General features: G+C 41.7%; 1 protein-coding gene across 1 annotated transcript in view; it reads left to right on the forward strand.

Annotated features, from left to right (window-relative positions):
- RSU1 (Ras suppressor protein 1) overlaps window positions 1-13,993 on the forward strand; it is a 121,363-nt gene that overhangs the window by 65,383 nt on the left and 41,987 nt on the right. Inside the window, exon 8 of the mRNA XM_018564123.1 lies at window positions 6,125-6,257. Within this exon, the coding sequence (XP_018419625.1) occupies window positions 6,125-6,257 (133 nt within the window). The remainder of the gene's footprint in view (window positions 1-6,124; window positions 6,258-13,993) is intronic.

Consider the following 13,993-nt stretch of genomic DNA (forward strand, 5'->3'; position numbering starts at 1 on the left):
GTGTTGCAAAGCTGAGGTGTTAATTAGGAACAAGCTGCATTGGGCTGGCAGGAAGGACAGGCAAAATGGGCTTGTGACGCATGCTTTCAGGGCTCCCATTAAAATCTGTTGTGCCAACAACGCATGATTCTGCCCGTGCTTCAGGAAACACGCGATAAATCGCTCAACTGTGAATAGGGGTTAAGAAAAAGTAATAACTCACCAGATAGTTGGACCCCAAATTCACACACATCACTATGCACAGCATAAAAACCCGTGTCGTCGGCTCTGAGCGTATGATGTCAGTGCTTGCACTTTTCATTCAAAGGGACATCCTTAGGGGCCCCTGGGATGTTTTTGTAATACTCTGAGAGTGTTTGGCCTACACTGAGAGGATCAGTTTTCAAAGACATAATAAATTGTACACCAGGAACCACGTGATGCCGGTTATCGATAACCTGGGTATCCTCTTCATTATAACAAGTGCATACTGACCTTTGGGAATTTTGGGTCTACTTCTCTGGTCAGCTACTAGCTTTAAATTATGGTGGTGGTCTTGTTAGCTTCATAAAGTCAGGGGAGTGATATCCAATGATCCCACTTCAAGTGCTTCAATCTCTGGAAGATTGGACTACATATATCATTCCATTTTGCTTGCTTTTTTTTTTTTCTGTGGACTGTAATAGCACGGAATCTTTTTCTGATTTGCACATTTGTTTGGGTTTTATGTAGTCACCAAGTTGTCAAATGCTTCTTTTACTTTCCTGCTGGTGATGTCAGAAGTTCCAGATTAATAACCTGCAAATTGCTCAAGAGTCCTAAAGAAAAGGATCTTCTTTTTTATGCGCTGGCGACAGGTACTCTTTGTTTGAATGTACCCTTTAATTTTCCTGTTGTGGTTTGGATTCTCCCATCTAGCAGTCTTGCATTATTTTATTTATTTTTTATTACACCTCGGTATGGACAGTGCTACTTTTATATGACTTTGGAAGCAGACATGTTGTTCCATTTTAAGCAATAAACACAAAATCCAATTTGCAATTGCAGAAGCAGCCTGTGAGTGATATATATCTTCATGGCAGGGCTGGTCAAGAGGTGACTGCTAATCACGGCGCACCTCTCCTGCGGGCTGCGCGCTGGGAAAGCGAGCAGCCTGAGAAGCGGATAGACAGAGAGAGAGAGGCGAAGCGACGGCGCCTCTCCTTGTAGCCAGGCAGCATCATTTGAGATTCAGCGGCTTCCAGCTTATTAGTTTCTCTTTGTCACGCTGCTTAATCTGGCTGCCTGCTGCTTGATCCTTGTTAAACACTATTGCTTCTGAACTCTCTAATAAAGGAGACAGTTTCAGGCAGGACCACTCAGGCAGTGAGCATTTAGAGCAATAGCTGCTTGATTGGTAGAGGGTGAAATGCTATGTTCATTCTGCTCTCTTCTTTAACCTCTTCAGGTGTGCAGGGCCCGGGCTCCGAGGCAGCCGCGCTCTGTGTTCAATGGGAAACACCGCACATTTGTGATAAGTATATGTGGGGCTTTCTCTTGATATCGATGATATGGCACCAAAGTCTTTCCTTATTTTATTCCAAGATGGTTGTGGCGCCATAGGCATTATTCAAATGGTAATGCAATTTGTTATATATTTTATAAAACGCCAAAGGGCTCTGCACTCCTTAAATGCAAAAACAGCAGTGTATTTATTTCAATAGTACGGTTCATTTGAATGTACAAAACAAAGATGTTTTCATGCGCCCTTTGGGGTCTTATGTATTAGGTAGCATAGCATGCGAGTGACGCGCACCCTGTGTGCACCTGTACCTGGTTCACACAGGCAGCTCACCTGTACTGTGCAGTATCTGTGTGTGTGTATGTCATACTGTGCCTGATGAAGGGGACCCTGCGTGCCCCGAAACATTGCTTCTATGTGACAATATGCGTAAATAAAGGACGATCACTTGACCATTTAATTTGGTGTGCTGGTGACATCTTGCTTCCTCACTACATAGAGACTAGTCCCGATAGTCTTCATTATGTACAAGTGAAGAACAAAGAGTTGCAGCATTAAACTCTATTTATTGTAGATAGTCATTCAGGACATGCCTAAGTAGCTGAGTATATGTAGCCAGTATATGACAGTTTCAGGCCTTCATCAGGTTATGGCACATTGCAATAGCCAATAGCAAGCTGGCTATTGCACCCGCCCACTGCCTGCTGTCAATCAGCAGAGGAATGACCTAAGGGAAGGACCTGAAGGAGAGTGGGGAGGGGGCACAGCAGCTGACAGCGGTTTCTCCTCCCTGCTGGATGCCGGCTGCAGCGGTCTGTGTCCCCTCCGATCCCCTCTGCCGATACAGGTGGGGAGAGCAGCGTGGATTGAAGAGGACACAGACCTCAGCGGGCTCCCAGCGGGGAGGAGAACGAGGGAGCAGAGCTGATGCGTTGGTGGAGGAGGCTGACAAAAGCCCAGGCGCCAGGATGCAATTTCTATTTGCCACGGTGACCTGTCGCCTGGGATTTGTCGTGCCCTGCTGTACTAGGTAAAGCGGTACAGCTAGAGAGTATGCTTTATTATGTTCAGGACTACTTTTTTTGTTTCTTTTTTTATTATACAAATATGAATTATTTGGCAATATTTCATAGTTGCATTTGCTCTAGGCTTCTTTTCACATGTTTACCTGTCTATTCATAGCTGCTCTATTGAAAAATAGGCCCAATAGCTCAAGCGGAAATATACACACCCAGTACTGCACTGGGAAAAGTGTTACAGCTTTATTATCTTTTAGGATTAATATTTTTGTGGGGGGGGGGGGTTGTTTTTGTTTTTCCCATTTGTCTCATTTTTTTTTTTTAATATTGTCCAGATATGAAATATTTGGCAATACTTTATACCTACATTTTACTCAAAGCTTCTTTTCATATGTTTACCTGTCTATTCTTAGCTGCCCTATTGAAAAAAAAAAGTCTATTTAGAAAACTCAATAGCTCAAACGGAAACAAGCACGCACAGCTTCCTCACCCCCACCAGCCTGCCTGTTCAAACCGGTATGTTAGGAGCTTCAGTCAGACAATGCTGGTGTAAAGATCTTGGAATGGGAAAGATGGGCATAAAGATCTCAAAACTGCAAGCCCTAAACAGCAGATATGAACTTACTGACCAGGAACAAGTATGCAATTTGTGACTTGTGAATCTACTGGCTGCTTCCAGGTCACTAAGGAAGCTACTGATACTCTGGAGACCATAATGTTACTCCACACCACAGCTTGCATTATATATCACATTATTAAATATAGGCTACTATATGGAGCCTGCAGTGTGTCAAGGGGTTCTCTGCTCAAAGCAATTGTTGATTGCAGGAGAGGCTGGTCACATGTCTGGTAGGTCACATGTCTGACTGGGATCTTCTCTCTGCTTTTCTTTTGTACTTTTAAATAGAGCTTTATATGGGACTTGGAGTCCCAAAGCAAGCCAAGCTCTAAGAGCATTTGTGATGAGCTTCATAAATGTGCTTCGGTAAGGCCCCACCACTGCTCTATAACCGCAGCCTAAAATAGTGAGCATGAAAGATAGTATGCGAGCAAATGACCAGTGGCATGACCCGTAGTTCTTTTATGACAGGTTTGCTTTACATTTTGTGTAATAGATCTACTCTAATCCTGCCATAAACATTCAGGCAACTCAGAAAAAGTTTCACCTGGCAGTAACGGCGGTGAGAGTTTCTTAAGTTAGAAATAAGCTAAAATTTCCCATCAGGTATGTGCATGTTGTCTGACTGCGAGAGATGGCACAGCGCTGATGATACCTGTGGAGCGGGCACATTTGTAGCAGGCGTGGGAAGCTGCATTTATTAATGCACATCTGTTACTTGTTACCAGTCTGCTACTGAAATTATTTACTGAGAATTTGTGTCTTACAGGGATGTTTCCTGTCTGCACATTAAGCAGGCTGCGGCACAGTCATGCCATTTTCCGCTAATATCAGCAGCTTTGTCCATATGCACATTGCACATTCTATACCGCTGGAGCCTAAGCTGTGGCCCGGGGCCGAATGCGGCTCTTTGGCACCTATTGTGCTGCTCTCGGTGCCCCAGCAAACAGTGGCCTGTTTTGGTGCTTTCAGTAAAGGAAAAATAGTTTCTACAAGTTAATGGTTTGGTTTATTTCTTTTGCAATATCTTACTTTTTTCTGTCCATCCCTTTTTTTTCTTTATGTTTTTTTTTCCTACTGATCTTTCATGATCATTCTTGCTGAGAGACATATTAAATGGGGCACAAGCAATCTTTAAGAGGGCTGTAGGGAGCACAATTATGAAAGTGTTGACTTGTACAAGGGCAGAATTAGCAGTGGAGCATTCTGTTGTAGTATGTCTCCAGTCAATGACTGTCTCCTGAAGCATTTCTCCACTCTTTAACAACACCTGTAGCATGTTTGCAGTCTCTGACCATCTCTTGTTGCACGTTGCCAGTCTCTGACAGCTTTCTGTATCATTACGTTCAGTGAATACTATGACCGGCCCTTTGGTGATGCCATGGGCTGCACTTGAGGCCCCCAGTATTAGGTACGTTGACCACCACTCTTCTATACAGTCTGGTACCTCCTGGATACCCACCAGCTTCTGGAGGTTTGTAGGCTTGCTGGTCAGTGATGCAGTTTCAGCCTGGCCTGTGTGGGGGGAAACTGTAGCCACAGACAAAATACTTGCCAACATTTTAAAATTATTTCCATGGACAATTTGTTAGTGTATCTCAATCACTCAGAAGACAACTCTCTGTTTCAGATGACATCTGTATATGGCTTCTCCAGAATCTGTTTTTAAAATGCTTATTTTGCATTTCAAATGCTGGTCTTTAGTTGAAGCCGAGATAAATCCTGCTATTAACATAACCTTTTTAATAAAAGCCTTTTAATATAACGTGCTGCCCTGTTAGCTAATCGTATCTGCAAAGCTAGTTAATGCTTACAAAACGTTGCTTGTCACAGCAATTGTGCTCAGGTGCCAGCCGCTAAAGGGAGCTCGGATCCGCTGCTGAGTTTTGAGGTCCTCACTGACATGTTAACCTACTACCACTGTTTTAGGCTGGGTTAGGGAACCTTCATATGCCTGCAAGCTTCTTCAGATGCCTCATGCTAATGCTTTCTTGGGCAACCAATTGTTTGTCCATTTTTTTCCCCTCAAAATCAGTATTGTATTGTTTTTTTGTCATATGTGCTTCCTGTTTAAGATATTTTCCTACACTTCCTGTCACGGCAGAAAGTGAGAGAAAATCTCTCCAAAGTGTGGTAAATCTCCTCTTAGATATCTGTCAATGGAACAGATTTCCCATTGTCAGATTTTCTCCCTATGCCTTTTCTGGTGGCAACTGAAAATGTTACATATTCCTTGGCAATGGACAGCAATAAGAACTAAGAACAATAAAAAAAAAAAGTTTGCTTGAGAAACACAAGGCCAACTAGGTGGATATTAATCCAAGCAGATGCAGAACTATGGTACCTAGCCCACTTGCTCATGGTGATTCTAAAACTGGAAAGGTGGTTTTATGGCACTAAAGAGCAGGCATGTAAAACTGGTATAATGGGCCTCATGTGACTTTTTGACTCATGCTTGTTGTAACCCTTGACTAGTTTCAATCCCGTTGTAATCTAGAATATCCTTTACATCTTCTGAGAAGTCTTTCCACACGTTTTGGGGTATGTCCTTGGAAACTTGTGCCAATTCACAAATAGAGCTTTTGTGGGGTCAGGTACTGATGCTGGATGAGAAGACCTGGCTTGTAATCAGAGTTCCTATTCATCCCAAAGGTGTTTAATAGGGTTGAGTTTCCTCCTACACAAACTGAATTACTAAACTTCTTCTTTCAAAAAACAAAATCTGTCATTGGTATTTTAGACAGACATGTGTGGCTCATAGCTGGACTAGCCTGGCCTTTATAGATGAATGCAGCTCATTTTGGATCTTTGTCTCATTTGACTGACATAACCACCATAGATTCTTGCTTCCATGGTCCCCAGTTAAGAGAGAAAATGTGAACACAATATAATTATGTTTCAGTTGCTTTCAGGATTTCCCAAATTGTACATTTTATCTGACTGGCTGTCTGTTCATAAGGATGAATTTGTGTTAATACAAGTGTGTTTGTGTTCATTTTTCTCCAGGAAATTTGGATCTGACAGGTCAAAAGCAAGTCTTCAAGGCTGAGAACAACCCTTGGGTCACACCGATTGCTGACCAGTTCCAGTTGGGAGTTTCTCACGTGTTTGAATACATACGGTCTGAAACCTACAAATAGTAAGTACAGTTCACTTACTTTTAACTTGAAGAAGAGTACTGATAATTTATGGTAACATTTTTATCAAGTGGCCATTTTAAATACAAATATTAAGGTTCTTTTAAACCCCTTCAACCTCTATTACTACTCTCAGAGAATGGTTGGTTCACTTTATAAAATCATATTGTGTTTGCATGTGGCTTTGAAGCCTAGAAAAAGGTCAAATGAATCTAAAAACTATGAAGGATCTCAGAAGCCTCTCAAACTGATGACTAGAAACACAAAGCGCACAGCTCACCCCTGTCGTGCATCCTTGTGATAGACTCAAAAACTGTAGAACCAGCACAAAATGATCTTCCAAAGAAAATCAAACTTTATTCCACATGCATCAATACAACAAATAACTGCTGAAGTATTTTTGCCTTACTCTGCCTTAGTCATAGCTCGCAAACTGATACCAAATGCAAACAGAATGTACTGGAAAGCAAGCTGCATATGCCTATTGCTGACCAAAGTCCATCAACACAAGCAGAAACTCTGCAAAGTTCGGCCTCACAGAGCCCACTCATTTAAGCTTGGTCTGGCCAGGATACAGGCTCTTGTCACTTGATTTGATGTACATCTTTCACCTGGGAACATTGGCTAGAGGCAGTCGCATGGATTCATCAAGCAAAGCAAGCAGCTGCAAAAGCTATCAGGGTTAAAAATGGGGACTGTCATAGCTGATGCAGTAAAGGTGACCTTAGGCTTCATTTACATGGGCCTTTAGTGCCCAAATGCAGCAATAATCTGCAGACACATGCGGGTGAAATGACAGGTGATGCTGGACAACTACAGCCGCTCAGCCTGTACAAAGCAATGGCAGGCTGACTAGAGTCACAGCTGTCCGCCACTGTTCACACATCCAGTGGTTACCTGTGGCTAAAGACAGATGACCATCCCTGTACTCAATCTGTCCAGGGCTTGTCATCTGTCCCTAGCTGCATTGCTTTGTACAGGCTGAGCGGCTGCAGCTTTCCGGAGCCATCTGTCATTCCAGGCACAAGAATCTGCAAATTCTTGTCGTACGTGGACTAGGGCTGCAACAACTAATCGACATAATCGATTATAATCGATTATTGAAAAAAGACACATTAAGCACATGTCAACGAAGCCTAACTCAATGGGCCAAACTCTTACTGTTGCTGAGATTTCAATTGCTTGATCTCACACACTGTTTCTGAATGTGTGTGAAAACAGTCAGATAACAGGCAGCAAATGTCTGATTTCAGATGACCTCTGACACTCCAGCTAAAGTGTTAGGCAGAAGAAAAAACAAGTAAAGCTAAATAAATAAGCAAACCTGCACAATTACAGGCTGAATTCCTGCATCAGCCAATCATGACGGGTTCTCTTTAACATGAAGCCCATTCAGCAGGTATTCATAATGCAGATGCTTTCTATGTTTGGCTGGAGTGTACCTTTAACTTAAAAGAATGGCAGAAAGTTGTGTAAAGAATCTGCGTAAGTTTGTCATCCTTGGTACGGTTTAATATGTGGTCTGCTAAAGTGACCCTGAGATTCATCTTACATCTCATCTAAGAATGCCAGGAGTCACAGTACCCAGCTTCTCATTAAGCAAATCAGCAGGCTGAGGAGAAGTTATCTTTAATCCTTTCACAAGTCGCTAACCTTAAACTAAACTCAACACTTTGATGCAACAGAATCAGCCAAGCAAGATCAAACTGTGGATGTTGACCCACTTGACAGCTTGGAGCAGTTCTGCTGGTTTATTGATTTTAAAGGAAAGAGACCTACAGAGAGGATAAAAAGCTATTTTTAGATGTAATTATTCACTAGGAATCTGGAATGGGCAGTGCTATAGTTTTGCTTATATCCATTATTAATTTGCACTATAACTACCCAGCAACCAACTTCTCACTAAGACCAGTCACAGTCCGTTTCACTGAGGAATACAACTGCAGACACCCTGTGCTGTTCAGCCAATGGACATTAGTGGTGCATTTGTGATAGAATACTTATTCCCTTAGCTTCATAAAGAAGGGAGCAATTTCAAATAGTCACAAATTGGAATGGGTGTGTGTATGTACAGTCATGGCCAAAAATATTGGCACCCCTGCATTTCTGTAAGATAATGCACCACTTTGCGCAGAAAATTGTTGCAATTACAAATGTTTAGGCATTCTCCTGTTTATTTCTTTTGTTTGTATTGGTATGACACAAAAAAAGTGGAGGGAAAAAAAAAGCAAAATCTGACACATTCCACGCAAAACTCCAAAAATGGGTTGGACAAAATTGTTGGCACCTTCTCCAAATTGCAAGAAATAATTGCATTCCAGGTTTTTGTGGAAAAGCATGGACAATCTCAAGGTTACAAGTCCATCTCCAGGGATCTTAATGTTCCTGTGTCCACTGTGCGCAACATTGTCAAGAAGTTTACAGCCCATGGCACTGGAGCTAATCTCCCTGGACGTGGACGAAAGAGAACAATTGATCAAAGATTGCAACAAAGGATTGTTGGAATGGTGGATAAAGAACCTCCATCAACTTACAGACAAATTCAAGTTGACCTTCAGGCACAGGGTACAACTGTGTCAGCTCAGACTATACGTCACCATCTGAATGAAAAGGGACGCTATGGTAGGAGACATAAAAAGCCAGATTGGAGTTTGCCAAAACCTGAGGAAGCCAAAATCCTTTTGGGAGAATGTGCTGTGGACAGACCAAACAAAATGACAGCTTTTTGGTGCAGCCCATCATTCTACTGTTTTCAGAAAAAGAAATGAGGCCTTTAAAGAAAAAAATACAGTCCCTACAGTCAAACATGGTAGAGGTTCACTGATGTTTTGGGGTTGCTTTGCTGCTTCAGGCACTGGATGTCCTGACTGTGTGCATTGGAAAACAGTAGGTCCCCCTACACTCCTTGCAGCGTCTCCTGCCCAAATCACAATGGTGGTGCTCGTAGTGACAATCACGGATTGCGCCGTGCACACAACAATGGAAGACAGGAATCACCAGAACTCAATAAGTAATGTTCAAATAGTAACGTCCATTTATTCGGACGCATCATCACACATATCACAGTAACCAACGTTTCGGGGCCACGCAGGGTCTCTTCTTCAGGGCAGTGATGTGACCCTGATGAAGGGACCCTGCGTGACCCCACATCTCTGCCCCGACGAAGGGACCCTGCGTGGCCTCGAAACGTTGGTTACTGCGATTATGTGTGACGATTCGTCCGAATAAATGGACGTTACTATTTGAACATTACTTATTGAGTGCTGGTGATTCCTGTCTTCCATTGACTGTGTCCATGGTATTATGAAATTTGAAGACTACCAAAGAATTCTGGGGTGCAATGTAGGGCCGAAAGTTGGGTCTCCATCAGAGGTCATGGGTCTTACAGCAGAACAATGACCAAAAGCACGTCAAAAAGCTCCCAGAAATGGTTTCAGACAAATCGCTGGAGAGTACTTGACTGGCCAGCAATGAGTCCAGATCTGAATCCCGTAGAGCACTTGTGGAGCGTTCCCAAAACAGCATTTGGGAAAAGGAACCCTTCCAACCTGTGAGACCTGGGGCAGTTGGCAAAAGAAGAGTGCTCCAAAATTCCTGTAGTGAGGTGTAAGAAACTCATTGATAGTTACAGGAAGCCATTGATTTCAGTAATTTTTTTTCCAAGGGCTATGCTACCAAATATTAATTGAGGGTGCCAATCATTTTGTCCAGTCCATTTTTGGAGTTTTGCGTGGAATGTGTCAGGTTTGGCTTTTTGTTTCTCCACTTTTTTGTGTCATACCAATACAAACAAAAGACATAAACATGAGAATGCCGAAACATTTGTAATTGCAACAATTTTCTGTGCGAAGTAGTGCGTTATCTGACAGAAATGCAGGGGTGCCAATATTTTTGGCCTCACGCCATGTATTTATGTATGTATGTGAGGCTGCCCAGTATCACAATTGATGGTTGACTGAAAGGCATTGCCGACAAGGGTGTACGTTTATGCATCTATGTTATGTATGTATATTGAGTCACCTCAGAGAAAAATGTTTGCTACATAAAGTCCTTTAAAATCTTTAATGATGATGTAATCCTCGCATCTTGAGTAATCCAAAACTACCCTTGCACTGAGGCTTCCCCTGCACTGCAAGAATTGTAAATGCTCATCTGGGGTACCGTTAAAAAGCATACCTTATACCTCACTCCTGCAGGCTTCCTACTGTCCTCAAGATTGGTTCCTCAAATTTCTTCTCTTTGGCGCCCTGTTGGTCGCATGTCCTAAATATGAGTGTCCCATGGAACATGGTGGTAAAGATGGAATTAGTCTTGAAGGCTATTTACATGTGAACTTCATTAACAGCTGAGAATGTGACATGCCTTCCCACTTTGTATAGAACTGTCAATGCAAGCAGAGAATGTTTTCTAACACACTCCCCTATGCTGTCACACATATTGATGAAAATGTATATGAAATATTAAGTTTGATTTTGTTTCACAGGTTATATTTTAATAAACATCATCCTGTATGTAGGTTGTCGGCTAATAAACATCGGCTTGGTTGGAGTTAGTACCTCCGCATCTCCTTATTACAGTAGGAAGGTTTTCCGTTGTCCGCAGAGAGAAGTAGTCAGGGCTGATAACAATGCAAAATGCACAGGAACTTATGAGCTGACTGAATTTCTGGCAGAATCAACAGCTTCCAATGGTATATTTAACACATCAAAGGGGAGCAAAGAACAGAAGATCATTGTTAGGGTTTGTAAATACTTGAAATCACTAAACAACTTGTGCTTGTCCCCAGCTGTGGCCCAAATCTCCACCCAAACCTCCCTTTTCCTTCTAGAACTCATCCCAGCATTCATTTTTTGTAAACTTACCTTGGTTCTGTAGCGAGAAATAACATTGATTCCTCCCTGTTATGGTTTTACCAGGCTTGTGAAATTCTTGCTGGTGCAGTTGCTTTGAAGAGAGATCAGCAAGGTGCCCTAGGTCAGTTCCTATTGATGAGGACACCCTCCTCCCAAAAACTACATCTCCCAAGAGCTTTTTCCCTACAGAAGTATTGTGCCGGCAGGCTCCTGAGAGTTCAGGCAGCAGCAACATTTTGCTTAGAAAGAAATCAATGTATTCAGAGGGGGACAAACAGGGGTGGGGACAGACAGAGCTATATACTGTATATAGAGTACAGCTCTGCCTCTGCTGCATTGAAAACACAAAAACCCAAACAGTTTTGTTAATCCAGCTTACTGGATTTCCGACAGGGTCAACAGCTATTTCTTAAATTTCTTTGTATTTGTGGCATTTTTAAAGCGATAAACATGGGGAAACGTGCATGTATTGCAGTGATGTACTGAGTATGCTTTGGGGTTTGTTTTTTTTTGCCCAAACATACATTTTAGGGCCCGTTCACACTAAAATTTGAAGGAAATTACAAGTCAACAGCGCACTGTTTCAACGTCTGTTAACTTCCTTTTTTTTCTTCTTTTTTGCCAACCTTTACTTTTAACATGTCCTGAGTGAACAAACATCTATGTTTTTGGGTTTTTTACTTCCTTTTGCCATTACATCCATTCTTGTTCCGTTAGATTACAATGTACTGAAAAACAGTAGAGGATGCTCTACTTTTTTCATCACACTGCAACAAAACAGAGTGGATAGCAGTGTGAACCGGTCCCATTCACACTCATTCCTTTTTCGCTGTCCCTGCAACGGATCTGGTGTGAATGGGGCCTAAAGCTTTTATCTAATGCACTTTAGTGCAACCCCTTTTGTGACCAGAAGCCTAGATGCTGGGGGCAAAGCTAGCAGTACAAGTACATGTGCATTACCTTGTCAATTACTCTATAAATACTTTCCATGGGGTTTTTAATTAACACTCCAGTAACTGAGCATTTTACTCTCTAAAACATTTTGAGGTTTTTGTTTTCCAGAGATGTTTAAGTTCCACTCTTAAAACTTTTAGCTTTTTTGGTCTAACCTAACCTATTATACACAGTTTTTTTGGGACAGGTAGGGCTTTAGTTTAAAAACAGATTTGAATGCACACATTTTTATTCGCATTTGGTTAGAAAATTGTAGTCAAAGGTTTGAAAAAAAAAATACGTATCCCGTACATATTTTGCACAACTGCAAAATAAAACCAACAAAGTCGAAATGATTTGATGGTATTTGTATTGTATGTATTGGAATGGTAAAACTCAAGGTGAATTTTTACTTAACCTCGTTTCATGCCGCATTGTGACACATATGTAAATTCTGTTTGTGTAAATTGTTAGCATAAGATTAAGTCTGATATGTATTGTATCTGTTGGAACCTGGGAACGGAATACTTTTCTTTAAAAAAAAAAATATATATATATTAGATCTACAACACCGGGGCTGAATGCTGTGTTTGCTGGCAACCAAAGTGTCCCAAAAGAGAACATGTCTTGTTCAAAGATAACAAAGAAATACTCAGAGAGATTCACTGTGATATCTTCTTGGCTGAGGAAGGGCGAATATATTCACCCGAACCTATTGCATTGATATGGAAACACTTCTGTAACTATTTTTGATTACAAATACAAGTGCTGCAACCTGCTGGAGGTTTTTATATATAAATCATTTTTTTGTTTTTTTTCCTGCAGGCTATGCTGGGCTGGGCGGGGGGGTCTACTCTTTTGGGGGCACCCTGGTTGACAAATGCTGACAACTATGTGGTTTCCTGTCTAGAGCATATTGGCAAGCCGGTTTCCTTGTGCTCAGCCTTTTAATACTTCCATTTTATTACAGATGTATACGATAAAGCAAACTCATTCCTAGCATCCCTTTAAATAGTCTTCTTGTTGCAGCTTTGCCATGAAACTTCCATTAATGATGTGCGCAGATTGTTATTGGGGGCACAGCACATTGATAAATTAGACTTTACTCATTATCCAGAAGCTCCTAGAGCAGCAGTTTCAGGTCTCTGCGTGTATTTTGACATGGTTAAAGAAGATTGATGTCCTGGAACATTTTCAGTATTAATCTTACTCCCCTATCTGTTCCGGAGAGACAATCAGTCTTTGTGTTCTCCGGTTCAGGAAGTAAGAGACAAAAAATACATTCTGTTGTCATCCCATTGTCCAGGAGTCGTCATTATCCATCATTACATCTTGTCAATGGTGATTTAAATTTCTTGGGAAGTAGATGAATTGGCAGAATCTGAATATTATTGAGAGAGTCGTAAAAGAGACGGGAGTCTGAGCAGAATGTTGACGAGCGTAACAGCCGCTGGTCAACAACTTCTTAACGACTGTTGTCTCCTTGTCTGACCTTTTTCGAGTCTGAGCTAAAGCCGTGATGGAAAAGTCAACAGTTGTTAGGCAGCGGGAAGGATTGTCTCCCAGAGGGCAGTCAAGTAACAATCAAGATCTCTTGCCAGATCGTTTCGGAAAGCTAGGATCTTCTTTCATATATTTATCAGGTGGATAAGATGGGCAGCTAGCCCTTAAAAAGGGAGCCGTCCTTAAAAATGACAAACTTCATACTTTGCCAATTCATTCTGAGATGTTGCTTCCTCTGAGCTGGCAAAACAATATATACTGTGTTCGTGTATGTATATGTATGTATATATATATATATATTGCACGGCCAAAAGAAAAGTCACCCTCTGGATTTCAGGCAGTGTTATGATTCTATGTTCAGCAACGTTATGTTCCCAAAAATTGAACTCCGCTTCCTACCTGAATATACTGAATGACCAGGTTTTTCGATCAATGGGTTTTTATTTCCC

The sequence above is a fragment of the Nanorana parkeri genome, unplaced genomic scaffold (assembly GCF_000935625.1).
Source record: "Nanorana parkeri isolate BGI_ZX_2015 unplaced genomic scaffold, ASM93562v1 scaffold23, whole genome shotgun sequence".
In the NCBI taxonomy this organism is placed as follows: domain Eukaryota; kingdom Metazoa; phylum Chordata; class Amphibia; order Anura; family Dicroglossidae; genus Nanorana; species Nanorana parkeri.